This window comes from Tursiops truncatus, chromosome 11, assembly GCF_011762595.2.
Source record: "Tursiops truncatus isolate mTurTru1 chromosome 11, mTurTru1.mat.Y, whole genome shotgun sequence".
NCBI classification, from domain to species: Eukaryota; Metazoa; Chordata; class Mammalia; order Artiodactyla; family Delphinidae; genus Tursiops; species Tursiops truncatus.
In genome coordinates, this window is record NC_047044.1 from 59,493,938 (window position 1) to 59,510,963 (window position 17,026).

General features: G+C 51.4%; 1 protein-coding gene across 1 annotated transcript; it reads right to left on the minus strand.

The window, feature by feature from the left end:
* Positions 1–439: 439 nt before the first annotated feature.
* On the minus strand, positions 440–6,019 carry HOXC4 (homeobox C4). Its single transcript, NM_001289847.3, has 6 exons — positions 6,009–6,019; positions 3,786–3,797; positions 3,414–3,433; positions 3,189–3,305; positions 2,108–2,552; positions 440–1,614 (listed from the first exon to the last, which is right to left on the minus strand). Exons 5-6 carry the CDS (start codon positions 2,544–2,546, stop codon positions 1,259–1,261), a joined length of 795 nt encoding a protein of 264 aa, NP_001276776.1. The 5' UTR covers positions 2,547–2,552; positions 3,189–3,305; positions 3,414–3,433; positions 3,786–3,797; positions 6,009–6,019; the 3' UTR covers positions 440–1,258.
* Between the last annotated feature and the right edge of the window lie 11,007 nt (positions 6,020–17,026).

Consider the following 17,026-nt stretch of genomic DNA (forward strand, 5'->3'; position numbering starts at 1 on the left):
TATTCCCAAAGAGCTTCCCAAAGATGAAAACTCTTCTTCCTCCCAACTCCCTAAACTTGCCTTCTAGTCTGCAAATTAGGCAGGCCTACTCATCAGAGAGAAAGGAGAAGAGAGGAGAAGGAAATAGACAAAAGAAGGCACTGTGCTTAACTCTAGAAAAGTGAGACACCCCCCCCCCCAGCTCCACTCTAAGTACCCCCAGGAGAGTCTGGCCTCTGCAGACTCAGAGAAATTGGCCCTAATCTTCCACATCCCCTCCCCTGAGATCCTCTGCCCCAAATCTTTTGCTGGTTCTTCTAAGGACCTTGGGAAACTGGAGTTGAGAGTTAAGATTTGTGTGTTTGCTTAGAGTAAACTTCGGCAACTATATAGAGAAGGTGGGATGTTATACCAGGTCAGAAGGAGGAGGGGGATAAAAAGAAACCATCAGACATTGACGTAAAACTAATTCACATCCACTGGTTTATTATTGATCACGGGGCATTTCACATCGACACTAAAATTCTTTATTGCAAGTTTTACAATAATCAAGTAAATTCAGTCCAAAAACACAATAACCACAATGCGGGGGTGAGGGGTATTCTACCTATAGACTGCCTCTCTGAACTGAAAGTTCATTTTTATTTTCTTTTGGCTCCTCAAACTGAACAGCTCTGAGAGGCTCTCCAGATGCATTTAGCTTTGTCTGCTGTCTTCCCCCCCTCTCCTCCCAGCTCCCCCCAACAATAATACAAAAGAACTTCATAGCTTTGTTCTCCTTAAAATGACTTCCCCCTCACTAACCTCCCCTGGTGCATTTTCAATGCAAAAGGCCTAAGGAAAGAGCGGGGAAGGAGGAGGAGGAGAAAGAAGAAGGAGGAGAATTGGCTTAAAAATCTCTTTCCTTTTTTCTTTTCCTCATTTCCCCTGAAACGCACCTAAACCAGACCATCGTACCTTGCAATATATAATTTTTGCAGCTTTTTTTCCTTAAAAAATAAATAACCCCCCAAAATGGCCTTAAAAAAAAACCCCAGCAGGTACCATGCTAAGACAACATCACATGCTTAAAAGGGTCCTTAACAGTGGAAAGGAGAGAAGGGCAGGGGGCTTGTTTGTTTATCTGTTTTGTCTGTTTGGAAATGACAAGGGATAAGGTGGGAGGAAGAGAGAAAAGAACCAAAAAATATATATATATATTAAATTCTATAAATAAGAGTCAATTTGTGTGTGAGGGGAGGATGGGGGCCTGGGGTGGGGGCAGGGTGTGAGTTATGTTTTATAACCTGGTAATGTCCTCTGCCCGTTGCTGCTCCGGTGGCGTGGCGCTCTGGGAGTGGTCTTCAGAAGTGCCCTGGGTGGCTGCCGAGAGGGTGCTGGGTGCAGCGCCGGCCGGGGGCGCTGACCTGACTTTGGTGTTGGGGAGTCGGTGGTCCTTCTTCCATTTCATGCGACGGTTTTGGAACCAGATTTTGATCTGCCTCTCAGAGAGGCACAGCGAGTGGGCGATCTCGATCCTTCTCCTTCGGGTCAGGTAGCGATTGTAATGAAACTCTTTCTCTAATTCCAGGACTTGCTGCCGGGTGTAGGCTGTCCTCGAGCGCTTGGGTTCCCCTCCGTTATAATTGGGGTTCACTGGGGGAGGGGGAGGGGAAAAGCAAATAGTGGGGTTCAAAGGCAGCAGGCTCCCCGCCCCCCACCCTCACCCCATCCTCAGCTCTGTTGTAACAGGAGGAGGGGGTGGTGGAAATAAAGTCATCAAGCTAAACGGGTTATAAAGAAGTTGAAGGGAGCTGGAGACTTTGTAGTGTAATAAGAGGGGAATCCTCATTGCAACGACACTGAATTATTTATGCGCCCTTAGAAAGCGAGCATAGTTTTCACACATACAGAACAGATCGTAGCACATGGCTCGGACTGCCCAGAGTAGCTAAGCCATAAAATTTATGGGGGATGTAATTACCCATTCTCGCTCGTAAATCCAGTTCAATTGTGCTAACCCAGAGTCGCTCCTGGAGAGAGAGGGGGAAGGAGAGAAAGGAGGACGGGGGCCGGAGGGGGCCGAGGAGGGTGGGGAGCGCTGGGGAAGAGGGGAGGGAGGGGGAGAGCAAAAAGCAAAGTTGCCTACCCGTGCTAACGTGGATTTTTTTCATCCATGGGTAGACTATGGGTTGCTTGCTGGCGGCGCTGGAGGGATGGTCAGGGGCTGGCTGGCTGCAGGCTGGCGGGGCTGGGGACGGGGAGGCGGAGGCGCCTGAGAGAGGCGCCGGCTCGCAGAGCGGCTGTGATTTCTCGGGGTGGTGGTGGCCCGCCTGGGCCGGGCCGTGGCCTCGTGAATTGCCCGGCCCCTGGAGACTGGTGCAGCTATACTGGCGCTCAGGGTAGCTAGGGCGCGGAGGCGGTGGTGGGTACAGCTCCTGGTGGTGATGCTGGAATCCCGATTCCCTGGTCCGGCCGTAATATTCCGGACTGTGTTCAGGGATGTAGCTATTTTGCGAATATTCTTCGCATGGAGGAAATTTCGGATCGATGTAGTTAGAGTCCATCAAATACGAGCTCATGATCATTAATTTCTGGAGTGGAAAATAATTTTTCTCGCTTTGTCGTTTTTCTGCTCCATAAAGCCCTCCTACTAGCTAGCGACCCTGTAAAGTTACTTTCACCATGTGACTCCGCCGGCCAATCACACGGAGCAACCCAGTCCCCGGATAAGGAACCGAATCGCTTTATTCAAAATGTATCCAATTTTTTTTGTGTGTGTGGTGGTGGTGGTGCTGGGGGGGTGGTGGCGGTGATGCGGGGTTAGCTGGCAGGGGCCGCGGTGCCCCCAGTGCACACCCCGCCGACTGACAACCCTCCCCTGCAAAAGGAGATGGGAAGCCCCAGCTCCCTTCTAAAGCCTGGGCACTGGGGGGCTGTCGGGAGGCTGTGATTCAGCCCCCTCCCAGGGTCTCCCCTTGGGCCTCCGGTGGGCCCCTCGGGCTTCGGCTCCCGAGCTTTTCCAGAGGTCTCCATTCATGGCGGTCCTGTCTCAGTCTGTGTAGGGCACCGTGGCAGCGCCCCTCTTTCGCAGGAAGAGGAAGTTGAATGAGGACTGGAGTGGAGGTTGGATGGGGAGAGGCCCAGGCTGAGCCCAGGAAGCCGGTGAGCCTGGGATGCCCCCCATCCAAGGAGACCAGAGTCCAGCCCCCTTCCCCATGCACACTCACCCAACCCTCTGGCCATGGGGCCGGCGAGGCAGGGTCCCAGCTGGACCGGGCAGGTAGAGGCAGCGGGATGCAAATGATTCTGACGTCATTTCTGGAGGTCTGGGGGTTGAGCCCCCGCTGAAGAGAGACAGGAAGTGGTTGGCAAAAGCAGAGTTCAGAAGCCTTGCCCTCCCCGAGTACCCACTAACCCTCTCTTCCCAGCCCAGAGCAGAGGATCTCTCCTGCTGGCCGCTGTTTCCACTCTCCATTCCGTCTGGCCTGCTGCTTTCTGACAACCGCCTCCAAGGCTGGTTCCCGAGGACCTGGAGCAGGGAGGAGAGCACTCTGCCAGGGGCCAGTGCCCTGGGATGGTGCCCAGCCAAGGCCCGGGGAGCTCTTCTTTCTCCATCCCCACAGAAGGCAGACCTAGCTAAGGCGGAGGCCTTCGTCTGTAGAGCCTGCTTCCGGCCAGGGATTGTATCCATGTAACACATGTGTTTACATGTAAACACGCATCCCCAAGGGCCAGCTCCAGGCCGCCTTCCAAAAGCTGAAGGGTGAGCTCACGAAGCTGGGGATGCCGGGCGGGCCTTGGGGGTCTCCAGCCCGTTCCTGCACCCTCCCCTCTCTCTGCTACCCACCCACAGGCATACCCTGATGGTGGGGTGGCAGGGCCATGGAGGAGGGAGGGGGCAAGGAAGAGCTGCTTTCTGACACACTCCCCCTCAGCCAGGGGTGGCCACGTCTTGCACCAATTCCAATTAACTGATCCCATAACTCAGAGTTGAGGGGGGTGGCAGAAGGGAGAGCCCAGGGAGGGAGCCGGGTCCCCTTGTTGCACTTGATAACAATTATAGTTTAAAATCATAGCTTGCCGGGGCTCGGCTATATTTTACTTGATAACAATAAAAGTGACACATAAAGTTAACTGTTTATGTTTTATTTATTAGACTAAATCTGCCAGCGGTGGTAGAAGCGCTTGCCTCGTCGCTACAGCTTTTATAGGGCTGTAAAACGTCATAAATCAGTCTCGTGGAATCGCCCGCACTCTTTGTGTCGGCGGCAGCGCAGGGCTGGCGGCCGCTGGCTGCCTGCTCCCTCCTTTCCACGAAAAGTCGTAATGTGATTTTTTTCCCTCTGATTTTATTATTATGATCGCCGCTGTGATTAGTCAATCTACCTTTAATTCGCCGCCCTACGCTGCCTCCTCCCTGCCCAGCCTGGTTGACACTTGAATAAGTACCTTTTAAAACGGCATAACAACTATTTGAGGGTTTAATTAGAACATCTGCAATTAAGGGAATGAGGAGGGGAAAGGGAAAAAAATAAAACCCTTGTGAGAGGGAGGCTGAAGGCGGGAGATTTCCAATCTGTCTCTCACCACCTTTGGGATGTCAGAGAGGGTCCCCACTTCCAAATGAGGGCTCACCCTGAGGGCTGGAACGAGAGCTGGGCCACAGCCGATGCCCAAAGGGACTGATTCACCCTGCCTGGGCCCCTGGCTGCCTTCCCTTCTGCAATGCTTAAGCCCCCCACACTCACCCCAGGCTCACCAAGAGCCAGTGCTTGGGGGTCCCTGGATGCCCTCTCCCCAAGAGGTCAGTGCCCGACCCCTACCACCAGATGGGTGAGAGAACCGGAATTCCCTGGAGGTTGACCATCTCTTAGAAGAGGTTCTCAGATTTCCAAAGTTGGTTGAGAACTCCTGCCCACTCCTGTCCGGGACCCTCTGCGTGTGAGGACTGGCTGGTTTGGTTGGAAGAGGAACTTGAGACTGAGAAGGGGAAGGCTGCTGCTTGGTTGACAGTGATTTGGAGTGCGTGAGGGTTTTATTATTGGTGGGAGGGGGATAGGTTAATTATAAGTTGTTGGAAGTGGCGAGGGAAACCAATGCTGACTGCCGATCCACATAAAAATTCTGAACCCAGCCCCAGACTGCTGCCTGGGGAGAGGCAAAGTCCCTGAGAGCTCAGGTAGGGTGGGCGGAAGGCTGCTGAGGGAGAAAGCCTTCCAGCCCCACCCCATCCTCCCTTCTAGGCCTGCACCTGGATCAGGTAGCCCCACCTCATCCAGGTAGGGAATAATCTCTGCTCCACCTGGCTCCCCTCCTCGCAGTCCTCACATTCACCTTCTAGCAGCCCTGCCCCCGCCTCAGCTCGCTTTTCTTCCATCTCTTCACCCTCTTGGTCTTAATTAGGGAGTCCTTCCCAAGGCATTGCACATCTCACACCACCACTCCCTAGGATTCAGAGCTCCTGCAGGTGGGTCGAGGGAACGGGAGCCCGAAACCCACTTCAGGCCAGTACGTGTAAGTAGATCCAGAGAGTTCAGATGCCTCCAACCACGTGTCCAATCCGTCTTTGGTTATTACTGCTAACAAATATATTTGCATTCATACTATTAACATTTATTAATGTATTAAATGCCTCCTTATGCAGCCATAAATCTGTGGAGTTTTCGTTCCAGGTTTTCACAGCTAATTCGATATGCACATCCAGAAAGTGAAATCTGGGAGATTCCCCCAAGTATGCCCACACTTATCTACATCACTTACCAAAACCCTCTCTTTGGGCTCCTATAATAGCAAGAAAGTTGCCTATGCGGAAAATAACAAGCCAGACTCTACCACACACACACACAAGAACATTTTCATCAGGATATTATTGCAAGCACAGAAATAAGATCCCTTCGGAGGGCTTCTGTACTTAGCACTGGCTTAACGGGTTGGGGTGGGGGGCAATAAAGCGGTTCTTGCCCGTGATGAATCCTTGTATCTCCTTTTGTGCTTCGCCCTCCTGCCTCCTCAGCCCAGGGATCTCCAACCCCTGCTCTGCCCTCCACCTCTCTCTGCCCCAATTTTATTTTTTATTTTTTCTGATCACCTTTTGCCAGCCTCTAAGCCATCACTGTCTGAATGCCCCCCTCACCCCATATCCTTTCTAAGTCTTGATCTGGTTTCTCTTTCGGAAACACGTTTCAGTACAAAGCGCTTCCCTTCTGACACCGCTGAAGAAAAATATGTGTCCATTGTGTGCGAGGCCTTATTGTGCCCGGATTACCATACTGACCGTTGGATAACCCATATTCCTCCCCTCCCCGGTAACAAGCTGCCGGCTGAGAGACCTCAGCGGCTCCACTGATTCTGCGATGCCTTAAAATCTCACGTCTCAGAATCCCTGGATTTTCCTAGGGAGAAAAATAAGTGGGAGAACCAACTCAGGACTTGGAGGGCAAAGAGAAGGAAAATGAGGGTCAATCCATTTCCCACTCTCAGAAGTGCAGGGTGTGGGTGTGTGCGGGCACGCACGCCCGTGTGTGTAGGTGGTTTTTGTTGTTGTTTTAGAGATTAAAAATTGCAACATGTCTCTTTCTTCTTCCTCAAGTAAATTGACTTTTAGATGGTATACAATCAAGTAATTCATGTCATTTTTATTTTTTCTCCGAGCAACTTGAAAACCCCAAACTAAAGCAAGGCTCCCATTTTTCCCCCTGTGTGTGTATATGTATATATGTATGTGTTTTGTCCCTTTCTAAAGCCAGCAGGCAGGGCTAATGTATGCAAAAGAATATGCAAATGCTTAATTGATTTTTTCTTAAATCTCTTGTCAGTAAAAGTAATGAATTGGTCTAAAATGATTTTAATAACCCAGAAGTGTCACCAGAAAATACTCAACCTTTTTTTTTCTCCTAGAATCGCTTATAGTCTCAAAAAAAAAAAGCAATCATGGAATGTTAATTTTCCCCCCTTTAAATATTAAAGATGAATCTCTCTTGTTTATTCGGAGACCATAGGCAAGGTCCTCTCATGGATTTCCCCCTCCTTGCTTTGCCTTTCTTGGAATTCAATTTTCCTCAAATCTCGTTTAAAGTGGCTTTTTAAAAAGTGGCTGCATTTTAATATTGGTTAGACAGAGTGACCTGCATTTCACCTCGGGTGTTTGACTTGTTCCAATAGGTCACTGCCATGGGGTTATTGATGGGGAAACTCCATTGAAATTTGTCTCTTCGCAAATGGCCTTTAGATCTTCCAACGAGTTCAATAACTAGTTATAATGTGGAAGGGGAAAAATGAAGGCCCTGGGCTAACGAATTTGATGTTTCATTTTTATGCTGGAGAAATTGTTAGTTAGAGGTTGGGTTCCCCACCCCCTTCCTTGCCCATCGTGGCCTCACTGACTCTTGTCAAGTGAGGCCCCCACTCTTGTCCAAGGCTGCTGGATTGCATCCCCTTTAAAATTGGGGCTGGGGTGTCCCCTTCTCCCTTTGATGCAAGCTTTAACTCCTCTTTTTTGTTGTTGTTGAAAATTCTGACTTATGGCTGCAGGAAGCTTGCGCTGCTGAAGATTTGTAACCTGAACTTTCCTGTTAGAGGGGGAAGGACTTTTACTTTTAAAGCTCTCTAAATGTGGTTTTGAAAGATCTAGGAATTAGGCTGGCTTAGGGGAGCTTACAAAGAGCTCCCTGACCTAATGCTCCCAGAATTAAGAAGCCGATAGGAAGGTGGGATCCCTTTGGGGAGCTGATGAGGGCATCTCAACATGCTCTTGGCCTCTGAGCTGCCAGAGACCCATGGGATTAGACACCCAGGACCAAGGAAGGTAGAGACTGGGAAAGGCTAAGGATAGAGGGAGAATTCCAATAGAGCAGGCAAGAGAATCCTGGGTCTCCTCCAGGGTCAGAAACAGAATTCATGGGGACTTGGTCCAGTAACTGCCTGCTGAACTTCCTAAGAAGGGCGCCCAGCAAAAGCCCAGTGCCCGAAGATGATGCATTTTACTGAACTGGAGAGAGCAGAGGAAAATGATGGGGGGGAGTTGAAGATTTTATAAGGTTTCCCCTTTTTTTCTGGAGTTCTTAAGGAACGGGAGAGGAAAGGGCAGGGAAAGGGAGGAAAGGTCTTCATTTTATTCGCCCCAATCACACCCAAGTTGGGGAGCTGGTGACTTCTCCAGAGAAGCCTCTGTGAGAAAGGGCTGTGAGAGCTTGTTCTCTCCAGGCTGACCCAGCCATACCTGATCATTACCATCATTAACCTCAGTAATAACAAGAACACCATTCCCTCACAAACAGAGCTCCCTGCGTGCCTTATTTTTTTCCTCCAGGAACTGTTCCTTCTCGTTCCCTGCCCAAAGGGGTCCAGTTAGCTCAGGCCCAAGTCTCCCCTTAATAAGCCCACTCACCTCCCTTCCAAACCTGGATGCCTAGATGAGAGTCATTCCAAAGGCAAGCCTTGATTCCTGGGGTGGGGGAATCCAGTCCAAAGGCAACATGTAAGTGTCTGAAACTAGGGTGCCACTTCCCTCTACCCCCTTAAACCCAGAGGCAACGTCTTGGTGCCACTTGCGCTCTCAGACAAACCTGCCTGGACAGATCGGGGCACCCCAGGGATCACCACACGCCACGACCCCATGAAAATGGGGGAGCCCGGGAAGGGCCCATCGGGCGGCTTCAGGGTCCGGCCTAGAAGAGGACACACAGCCTGCTCTTTCCAGCCAAGCGGGAATCAATAGCGATCTGTTACAAACTTCTCCGCAGCCCCTCCGCGCTCCGGCCGCGACGGGAGAGCCCCACCCTCAGGCCGCTCGCCCACCTCGGCCCGCACCTTGGCTGCCTCCTCCGAACCCCGGACCCCCAAGCTCGGGCCTCGCCCTCTCCCCGTTTTAATTACGTGATTGATTTTCGCTTTGGCCGCGTCGGGACGCCTCCGCCTCCGACTGTTTAAATCTTTCGGCTCCCTGTTTTGCATTTCCGAGTCCTCCTGATGGGCTGTAATTTAGAGACTGGCCCTCGGGCGGCTGGGTCCGGGTCCGGGCTGCGGCCTCGCCCTACACTCCAACGAAATGGTCCTCCCGGGCTGTGCGGCGCGGTCCGCTCTGCAGCCGCTTCACCGCGCGGGGATCTCACACCGTGCTCCTGCCCATCCGCCTTGCTGAATTATTTTGTGCTCCGTTATTCTCTGATAGAAATTGTTCCGCGTTGGAGTTAGCACTCCATGCCTGGGCTCGGAGCCGGGCCGCTCAGCGTTTTTGTTTTCTCTTCACCCGAATGAGGGGTATATGTCTGGGAAGGTCTGGATCGAGACCCCGGGAAGCGCGACGCCCGGCTCCAGGCTCGGCGGGGAACTCCAGCCGCTTCCCCCAAAGACCCGGCCCCGCCGGCGGCCCAGAAGCGCCGGGAGAAGCGAATTCGGCCGCAACTTTCCACCACTTCGGCGCGAGTGGGACCGCAGGGCCGGCGGCCCGCAGCCCGCAGTTGGCCGTTGGGTATCATTTTGCTCCCCAGCCCCAGATAGAGGCCCCATCACCCGAGCAGCCCCAGCGGGCATCGGAGCAGCCTCTGGGAAGTGGCCGCGGTCCCACACCGGAGGGACCGAAGGTGAGGCGAAGTAAGGGAAGGACGGGAGGCATTTCCACGGACGGGAAGACTAGATGCGGGGTGCGGAGAGGACAGGGAAGACGTGAAATTTTAAAAAGGAGCCCCTTCTCCCACCGTGGCTGACCTCCCCTTTCTCTTCTCCGGAAGAAAAAAAAATATCCCTCTTTTTCCTCCCTAAACCGCTGGTCTCCTGCTTAATCTCTCATCTATTTACAACTAATAAACACTTCTCTGATTATTTCCCCATGTCCTGTTCGTTCTTTGATCCTTTTCAATGAGGCGAGCTCTGAGTTACTATTAGCACTATTTTATGATCCTGCTTTTCCCTCAGGGAGAGGAGGGAGTTGGGAATGTCTTTCTCACTGGGGAAGAAGTTCAGTGAAACGTGAGTTGGTCACAACCTTCTCCCTGCCCCCCCCCCCCCCACATGCAACAGCCGAGCCCCAGCTCCCTCAGCCCCTCTCCCCCCACCCCTTCCCGCAGAAATGTTGCCGGGTAAATAAGAGTCCGCCTGTCTGGCTATTAGGATTCTGGAGACGTTGGCATCTGTAGCAATCATTAGTCAAAGCCGCGCAAGCCAAAGGAGCCGAGGAGTTGGACAGAAAAAATCTTGGAAATGATATACAGGAGCCGCGGAGGCATCAATCCCGGCCGATAAGAGCTCGGCTGCCGGGAGTGAGGCGGCCGCTTAATTGGGCCCTGGGCACCAAGAACAATTGGGGAGGAGGCATCTATGGGTCGGGCAGTGACTCTGGCACCATTTGGGCACCCTACAAAAATAGTGGGGGACTTGAACGCTCTTTTCCCCAAATTTCAAAGGCCCAGTTGGCGTGGGGGGACAACGCCTCCGTCAGCCTCTCCACCCTGGGAGCCAAGAGGAGCGGAGCTAGAGGACTCTTCCCTTCTCTCTCCCGTCTTAGTGACTGTCTTGGGAGGTACTGCAGGTTGGGGAGCCTGGGCTGGGATTTCAGGTCACAGGGACAGCCTGGAGAGGACTGTGGTCCCTAGAGCAGGTTTTCAGGGGCAAATAACTCATTTGGACTCAGCCTTGGAGATAGCAACAGAATCACTCCCTTTAATAAGCAAGACAGCCCAGAGATATTTGTTCCCTATCCCCACTCACCTGATGTCTTTATTGACACAGAGATAGAGAGACAGAGAGATGCAGTAAGTGTCAGTCCTTCTGGAGGGAGATCTATGTCCCTACATATAGATACATGCATTATGGAACCATCTCTAAACATACTTTCAAATATTTAAGTTTGCAGCAAAATTGCAAAGACTATAAAGATCTCCAAATATGTAGCTATTTTATGAGTTGGGACTTCTGCATAAATCTAGATAAAATTTTCAAAATAGAGATTGAGCAACGCACGCAGAGTTCTTTCCAACCGAGGGAAAAAACTCACCAATTATTCATCCAGATATTTAGGGAGAGACATCCCAGCTTATACATCCAACACTATAGAGAGATTGGTAATGTGTACACAGGAGTTTAACAGAGGACTGTTACGTTCACTGTGTATCTATAAATCTAAATATCTATAAATCTGCATTTAAATGTGGAGTAGAGAGGGATGTAAAACACATCCTGTTATACACAGAGCAATCTATTAATACATTTTCACGTATACAACTATGGGATTGCTCAGCTCTCTGTAAAGACACGTGTATTTGCATCGAATCTTAGGAATGAGGGAGATTCTCTGATGCTTGTGGGTTTGGGATGCCCCAGCCCAGACTTCCCTGGGAAATAAATGAGAGTAAACTGAAGCCTGTGCAAGTAAGTGCTAAGAGGGCCCAGGGACTCATATAATCTATGGCCTTATTTCCAGCATATGGGGCATCTCTCTGGCGATGGATAGGAGCCCTGACAACTGGGCCTGAAAGCATCCTGACTTGATGTAGCCCGAACTGAGACAGAGGTAGAGGACTCTTTCCTTCTTTTCCCTGTAGCTCCCTAACCCAAAGCTGGGGGACGGATCCATGGGAAGCTGGGGTGTCTTTAGGAGGGGAAGGCTCATTAACATTACAAAATGGAGCCATTTAGGTAAAATTTGTTTTTGGCAACAGCTCGGTTAGAGGGAGATGTGAGAAGACTGTGGGCTTTCACACACTACCCTGCACCCATCTTAATTACATAAAACCCAGTCACTGACTGCAGAGAGTTTCCTCCATTCATACAATGCTAGATGGGGTCATCTATATGCCCCCCTCCCATCCCCTCTCTTCACGAGCTCTCTCTTACAGACCTGAATTCCCACCCTGTCAAGAAGGGGTTTGGGGCTCAAGAAAGACATCACAGGGAGACAGCGGCCCCAGAAGAGAGTAGAGCCCCCAGGAGTCATGGTATCTACCACCAGGCTCAGAGGCTGATTGCTTTCCACGTTAGCTCCTTTTTAACTAAGGGGTTGGGGGAAGCAAGGTCTGTACGGGCAAAAGAAAATAAAAGATGGCATGATTTTTAAATCTGGAGTTTTGAGGGGGAAAAATCACCAATGAGCCCTTTTCTTATTGGAGGCAGAGGATTTGGGGAGCCCTGGACTTCCTTTGATTTTTCTGCTTTGGTTTACTGGGGAAAGGGAGGTAAGGAGGGCCCCAGGTGGGCTTGGAGAAGTGCAATCCAATCTAGTTGGCCAGCTTGGGGGAGAGTGATTTACAAAGCAAAAGCTCAAACGCTACTTCCTGAGAAGTCACCAGATCAAAACAGCCTCCTCTAGGCTTTATGACCCCATGTCTACTCCCAACAGGAAAAGCACCTTCAATAAAACCTCAGCCCACGCCCCCATCCTCCACCCAGAGGAGGGGGAGAGACACAGTGTAAAATGAGGGACCTGACCCTTACTCGCTTCATACACACACACACAAACACACACACACACTCACACACACACTGGGTTTTCCAGCCAGAACGCCGACTTTTTAAAGAAGTATTTACTAGACAAGAATTTTCTCCACTATCTGAGCAGAGAAGCAGCCCTAAGGTATTTGGAATTAAGCCTGAAGAGCAGATTTGATCAGATAAGGATCTGGCCTCCTGGTCCTACATTGCCTTCCAGCCCCCTACAACTCAACAGGCCAACAGGCCACTAAAGGTCACCAAGAGCCTGGCTGCCCCCATCTGTAGGGGCTGCTCCAGGGGGTTGGTTTTCCGGGGAGGCAGAAACTGAACAGATGCCTAGGGCTCGAGGGCATGAGTGGGGAGGGGAGGACAAATGGTCTTCAGGCTGGGCTGATGGGAAGAATCATGGGCTACTGGGAAGTTAGTTTAAGGCTGGTTTGCTGTGTCCAGCCTGGCCTTCAGACCTCTTTCATACACACTTGGACACATACATATACTTTGTCTGTTCAGGTGTGGTGATCTGGGCTGGGGGGCTGAGAGAACTGGGGATCTTTCAAGGGCAGAACCCAGCCTCCTCTACCTCTCTGAGAGCTGTGTCACATGCAGATCTGAAGGGATCCCAGGGAACTGAGCCCACACATTCCACACCCCCCAATATGGGGCTGCAGATCATGGCACTTGTGTCAAGTGTAGAGAAGTAGCCTCTGTCCTGCAAAGGCTCCCTAGCATGCCCAGAGCCTTCTGGTCAACCTCTCATTCTAGCTTCTAAGGCCTGGTCATCAGAGGCTGAACAAGGTCCTGGATAACCTAGCCCAACTTCCCTAAGTCCCAAATTTCATCTCCCTCCCACCCCCACCCACACACAGTGAATCTTCCCAGGAGTGGGAGAAGAAAATGGATCCCAGGGTTCTTCTGTAGGACTCAAGGACAAAGAGATCTCTATCATCTCAGTTCCTCAGTCCAGACTCCTTGGGCTCCTGGGGCCCCATCAAAGCAGTGAAGGGAGGTATCACTACAGACACACCATTCTGGGTTACAAAGACCCGACAAAACGGACGTGGTTTTCTTGGCCCTCTAACAGCTAGCCTCTTCTTGAAATCGAATTTCAAAAAGCCAGAAAGCCCTAGCTTGGGGTCCTGAATCCAGATTCTGTCCCTTCTCCACCTCTAAGGGCTCCAGGGTCTCCAGTCCCACTGAGGAGGAAGCTCAGAGCAGTGCCTGTCTCTCCAGGAAAGGAAAGCACAGAATTAAAGCCCAGGACAATGATGTTTCAGCTCAGGAACTCAGCCCAAAGCAATTACACAAAGAGAGGGAGAGTCAAAGACACAGATAAAGTTGACCTGGATATTAAGAGGGGCTGAGGCAATAAAGTCTCTCTTCCCAGTGCCTGCTTAGAATGAGCCAACACTCCTGCCCTTTCTTTCCTTACTTTCCTGGAGTCTGGAAACTCCAGCATGAGATATCCACACAGAGGTGAGGATTGGTCTCGGACAAGACTACCACACCATCTACCAGAGAAAAATAAGTTTGTGTGCTCTAATTCTAATTCATGATAGAGGTTAGTGGAGTGGTGGGAGTGAAGGTGACTTGGCAAGTGGGGGCTCAGCGGTTTCTGAGAAGAGCTGCCCTTCCTCTGGCTTCTCATTCTAATCCTTCCCACCTGACCTGTGGCATTGGCCCCAAGTCAGCCCCACCCAGACAAAGCCCAGCTCCATCTGGGCTATCCCTTGATGCCCCCAGAGGAGGGCTTAGCGGTCTGGGTGGCACAGCCCATCTTGCTTCTCCGTCAGTTCAAGGAGGGCAGGAGTTCAGGAGGAGGAGAAGGGGAGGGGAGGGAGGGGAACTCAACCAGAAAATTAACCCTGGAACAAAGCCTTGGAGACTGGGGGATGGGGGTGGGGGGGAGAAATGCCTGGGTCTGGGCCTGAAAGTCAAGTGTTCAGGAGACATGAGGACAAGTACTCCTGCCACACATGCACATTCTCTGTGCCATCAGATGGACTTGCTCAGAAATAGTTTATCAGCCATTGCTTGTTCTGACCTAACCCATGTGTAAACACAAACGCAAAATCCACACCTTCAGTGGCTGTGTCCTTTGATAACCATTGGCCAGGACAAAGGGTCATCATCAACATCATCATATCTTGTTAAAAGAATGGAAAGGAAGGGAACTTAAATCCATCACCTGTTTCGTATGGGGGAAGGGAGGGGGAAGGGTCCTGGTTTTCCGTGCTGATTTCCTTTTCCAGAATGCTTCTTTCAACTGACTTGAAGTTATTCAACAAACTAGGTACCAAATACAACTTTCAAAAAGTCTCCACTTTTGCTCCCTTCCCCAACCATGCCAGAGACACTTCGATAAAGCTAATGGCTTCTGGAGCATTTCCAGAAAGATAAATCAAAAGAGGTCTCTTCTAATCACTCCACCTGTCCCCAAGAGGATAAGAGAATGAAAACGAAAAGGTGTGCAAGGTAAGTGTATAGGGAATAATCATAGTCAGAATTTGAATTCAGGGCTGGAGTTCGTATCCACATCCACTGTACAGCCTAATCTAGAGTGTATTATCTATAAAGTCCAGGGAATTGGGTAAGATCACACAGGAGAACATGAGAATAATGCAGAGGTTGCCCCACAACCTCAGATCCCAGTGCAGTTGAGACTGATCTCGAAGTATAACTTTGTTAGAACTGGAGGACAAAAGCCAAAGACTCCCCAGAGCTGGGTTAGGGACAGAGGAAGAGGGCTAGAATATTCTCAGCATCACTTATCCCCTTCATTTCAGAGACATGGAGGACCCAAGAACTAAAGAGGGTGGTGGGGAGGGAAGAAGAGGAGTCCGGGGAAGGCCGAGACTGAGACCCCAGTACTTTTTGGCTGATTGGTTGCTAAAGGCCATGTGACCCTGCTTAGCTCATTTCTGATTGGTTGCTTGACCTCTTCTAGGGTTAAAGACCTAGGAACAAAATTAAAAGCTTTCCGGGTTAGGTGGGGCACCTTGACACCTGATGGACCGCCCATCCCCCTATACTCCAGAGAAACCGCAAATTCCAGAATGGGGGAGGGGTGGGAAAGCCAAGAATGTCAAGGCCCGTTTGTGTTTGTACTACTTCCATTTGTATTAGTCCTACAAAACAGCAAAATAAATAAATACATGTAAAGAAAACCCCACCACAACAAAAAAACAAACAACAACGCCCTGGCAAATTATCTGAGAGGAAAGACAATCTGCAATTACTGGGGTGGGAAGAAGGGGGTGATATTTACATGGAACTTTTGAGCCTAAGAAACAGGAAAAGGGGGCGAGGGAGTCATAGAAACCCTCCAAGAGACGCTGTGTAAGTCTGTAAAACAGAAACACACTCACTCACCCTGCTACACAGAGCTGAAGGGATCGGGACTGAGATCTGGCCAGGAGCTGGGGAAGGCAGCGAGTCTTGCCTGGGTGTGGGACTTGGGCCCTGATTAAATTCTTGATTGAAGACCATTAGATTCGCTCCCCAAGACCCAAGGGAGGCTGGAGGGAGGGGGGGCGTCAAGTTATAGACCAAGGGAAACTCCCATCTCCCTGCTGCTTGGATGGAAAGTTTCCAAAAATCCTCAGAATCAGACTGGGAGGGAGGGGTAGAGTCGGGGAGGGCCCCTAATGAGAAAGGGAGAACAGGAGAGTTAATTCTCCAATGGGTTACTGGGAAGAGTCCGCTGGGGTCCTAACGGCCTCTCCAGAAAATAAAGGAGTGGGAGGCTGGAGGGGGAGGCCGGTGTTGAGGGACTGAGGCCCGGGAGGGAAGGCTTTGGAGAGTTCTCCACCTGGGCGCCCCGGCTCTTCAGCTCCTCTAGCATGCGACAGTCCCCTAGAGCAAGGGACGGGGCTCCAGCTCTGACGGCCGGTGTCCTTGGGTCTCTGTTCCCCATCACCCTGCCAGAGTCTGTCTGGGCCCCCTGCCTCTGCCTGATTCCTGTTTCTTTCTCAGTCTTTTGGGCGACAGGGGCACGGTAACAGCGTCCTCCTCCTGTCCCCAACTGCACCTCTCCATCCAGTGGCGCCCAGAGCCCCTCGCCCCCAAAACATTCCCTCCCCCTCTGCTCTGCCTCACCCCCTCGCTCCCCTCCCCCTTTCCCCTGGCCTAGATGCCTTGCCCTCTAAGGACCCGCTTTCCACCCTGCTTTGGAATCCCTGGCCTCTTCAGAGAACCTGCGTTCCTACGTTGTCATTTTCTTGGTTTAGCCCCCAGTGAAGCACGGGGAGGTGAACACTACGCATCCTCCACATGCAGGTGTGGAGGACACGTCCTGCCTCCGTGTCCAACGCCTCTGCTCTTCTTTCCTAGAAACCTGAAGGGAGTCTCAGCCTGAGATTGGCCCCAGGGCACTATGCCCATTGGGTCCTGAGGGCTCCATCGCCCAGAGGCCACTCTCTCCTCGGGGCCAGGGGACTTTCCTGGCCAGCCTAGTAAAGACATTGCCTCCACTCCCATGCCCATTTATACTCCATTCACAGCAGGGGCCTCTAGGCCTCCTCAGGCCAACGCTAGGGATGCCAGGAAAGACCCCGACAGTTAGAGGGAGGGGGAGGCATGAAACCACACTGGCCCAAGACAGACTAAGACCCCAGACTGTGGAGACCCGGAGACCCGGACAGCT

Coding starts and splice junctions, on each gene's coding strand:
- HOXC4 (NM_001289847.3), bottom strand. CDS start 2,546: ATGATCATGAGCTCGTATTTGATGGACTCTAACTACATCGATCCGAAA. Junction 1,615..2,107: donor AAAAATCCACGTTAGCACGG/GTAGGCAACTTT, acceptor CCCCTCCCCCAG/TGAACCCCAATTATAACGGA.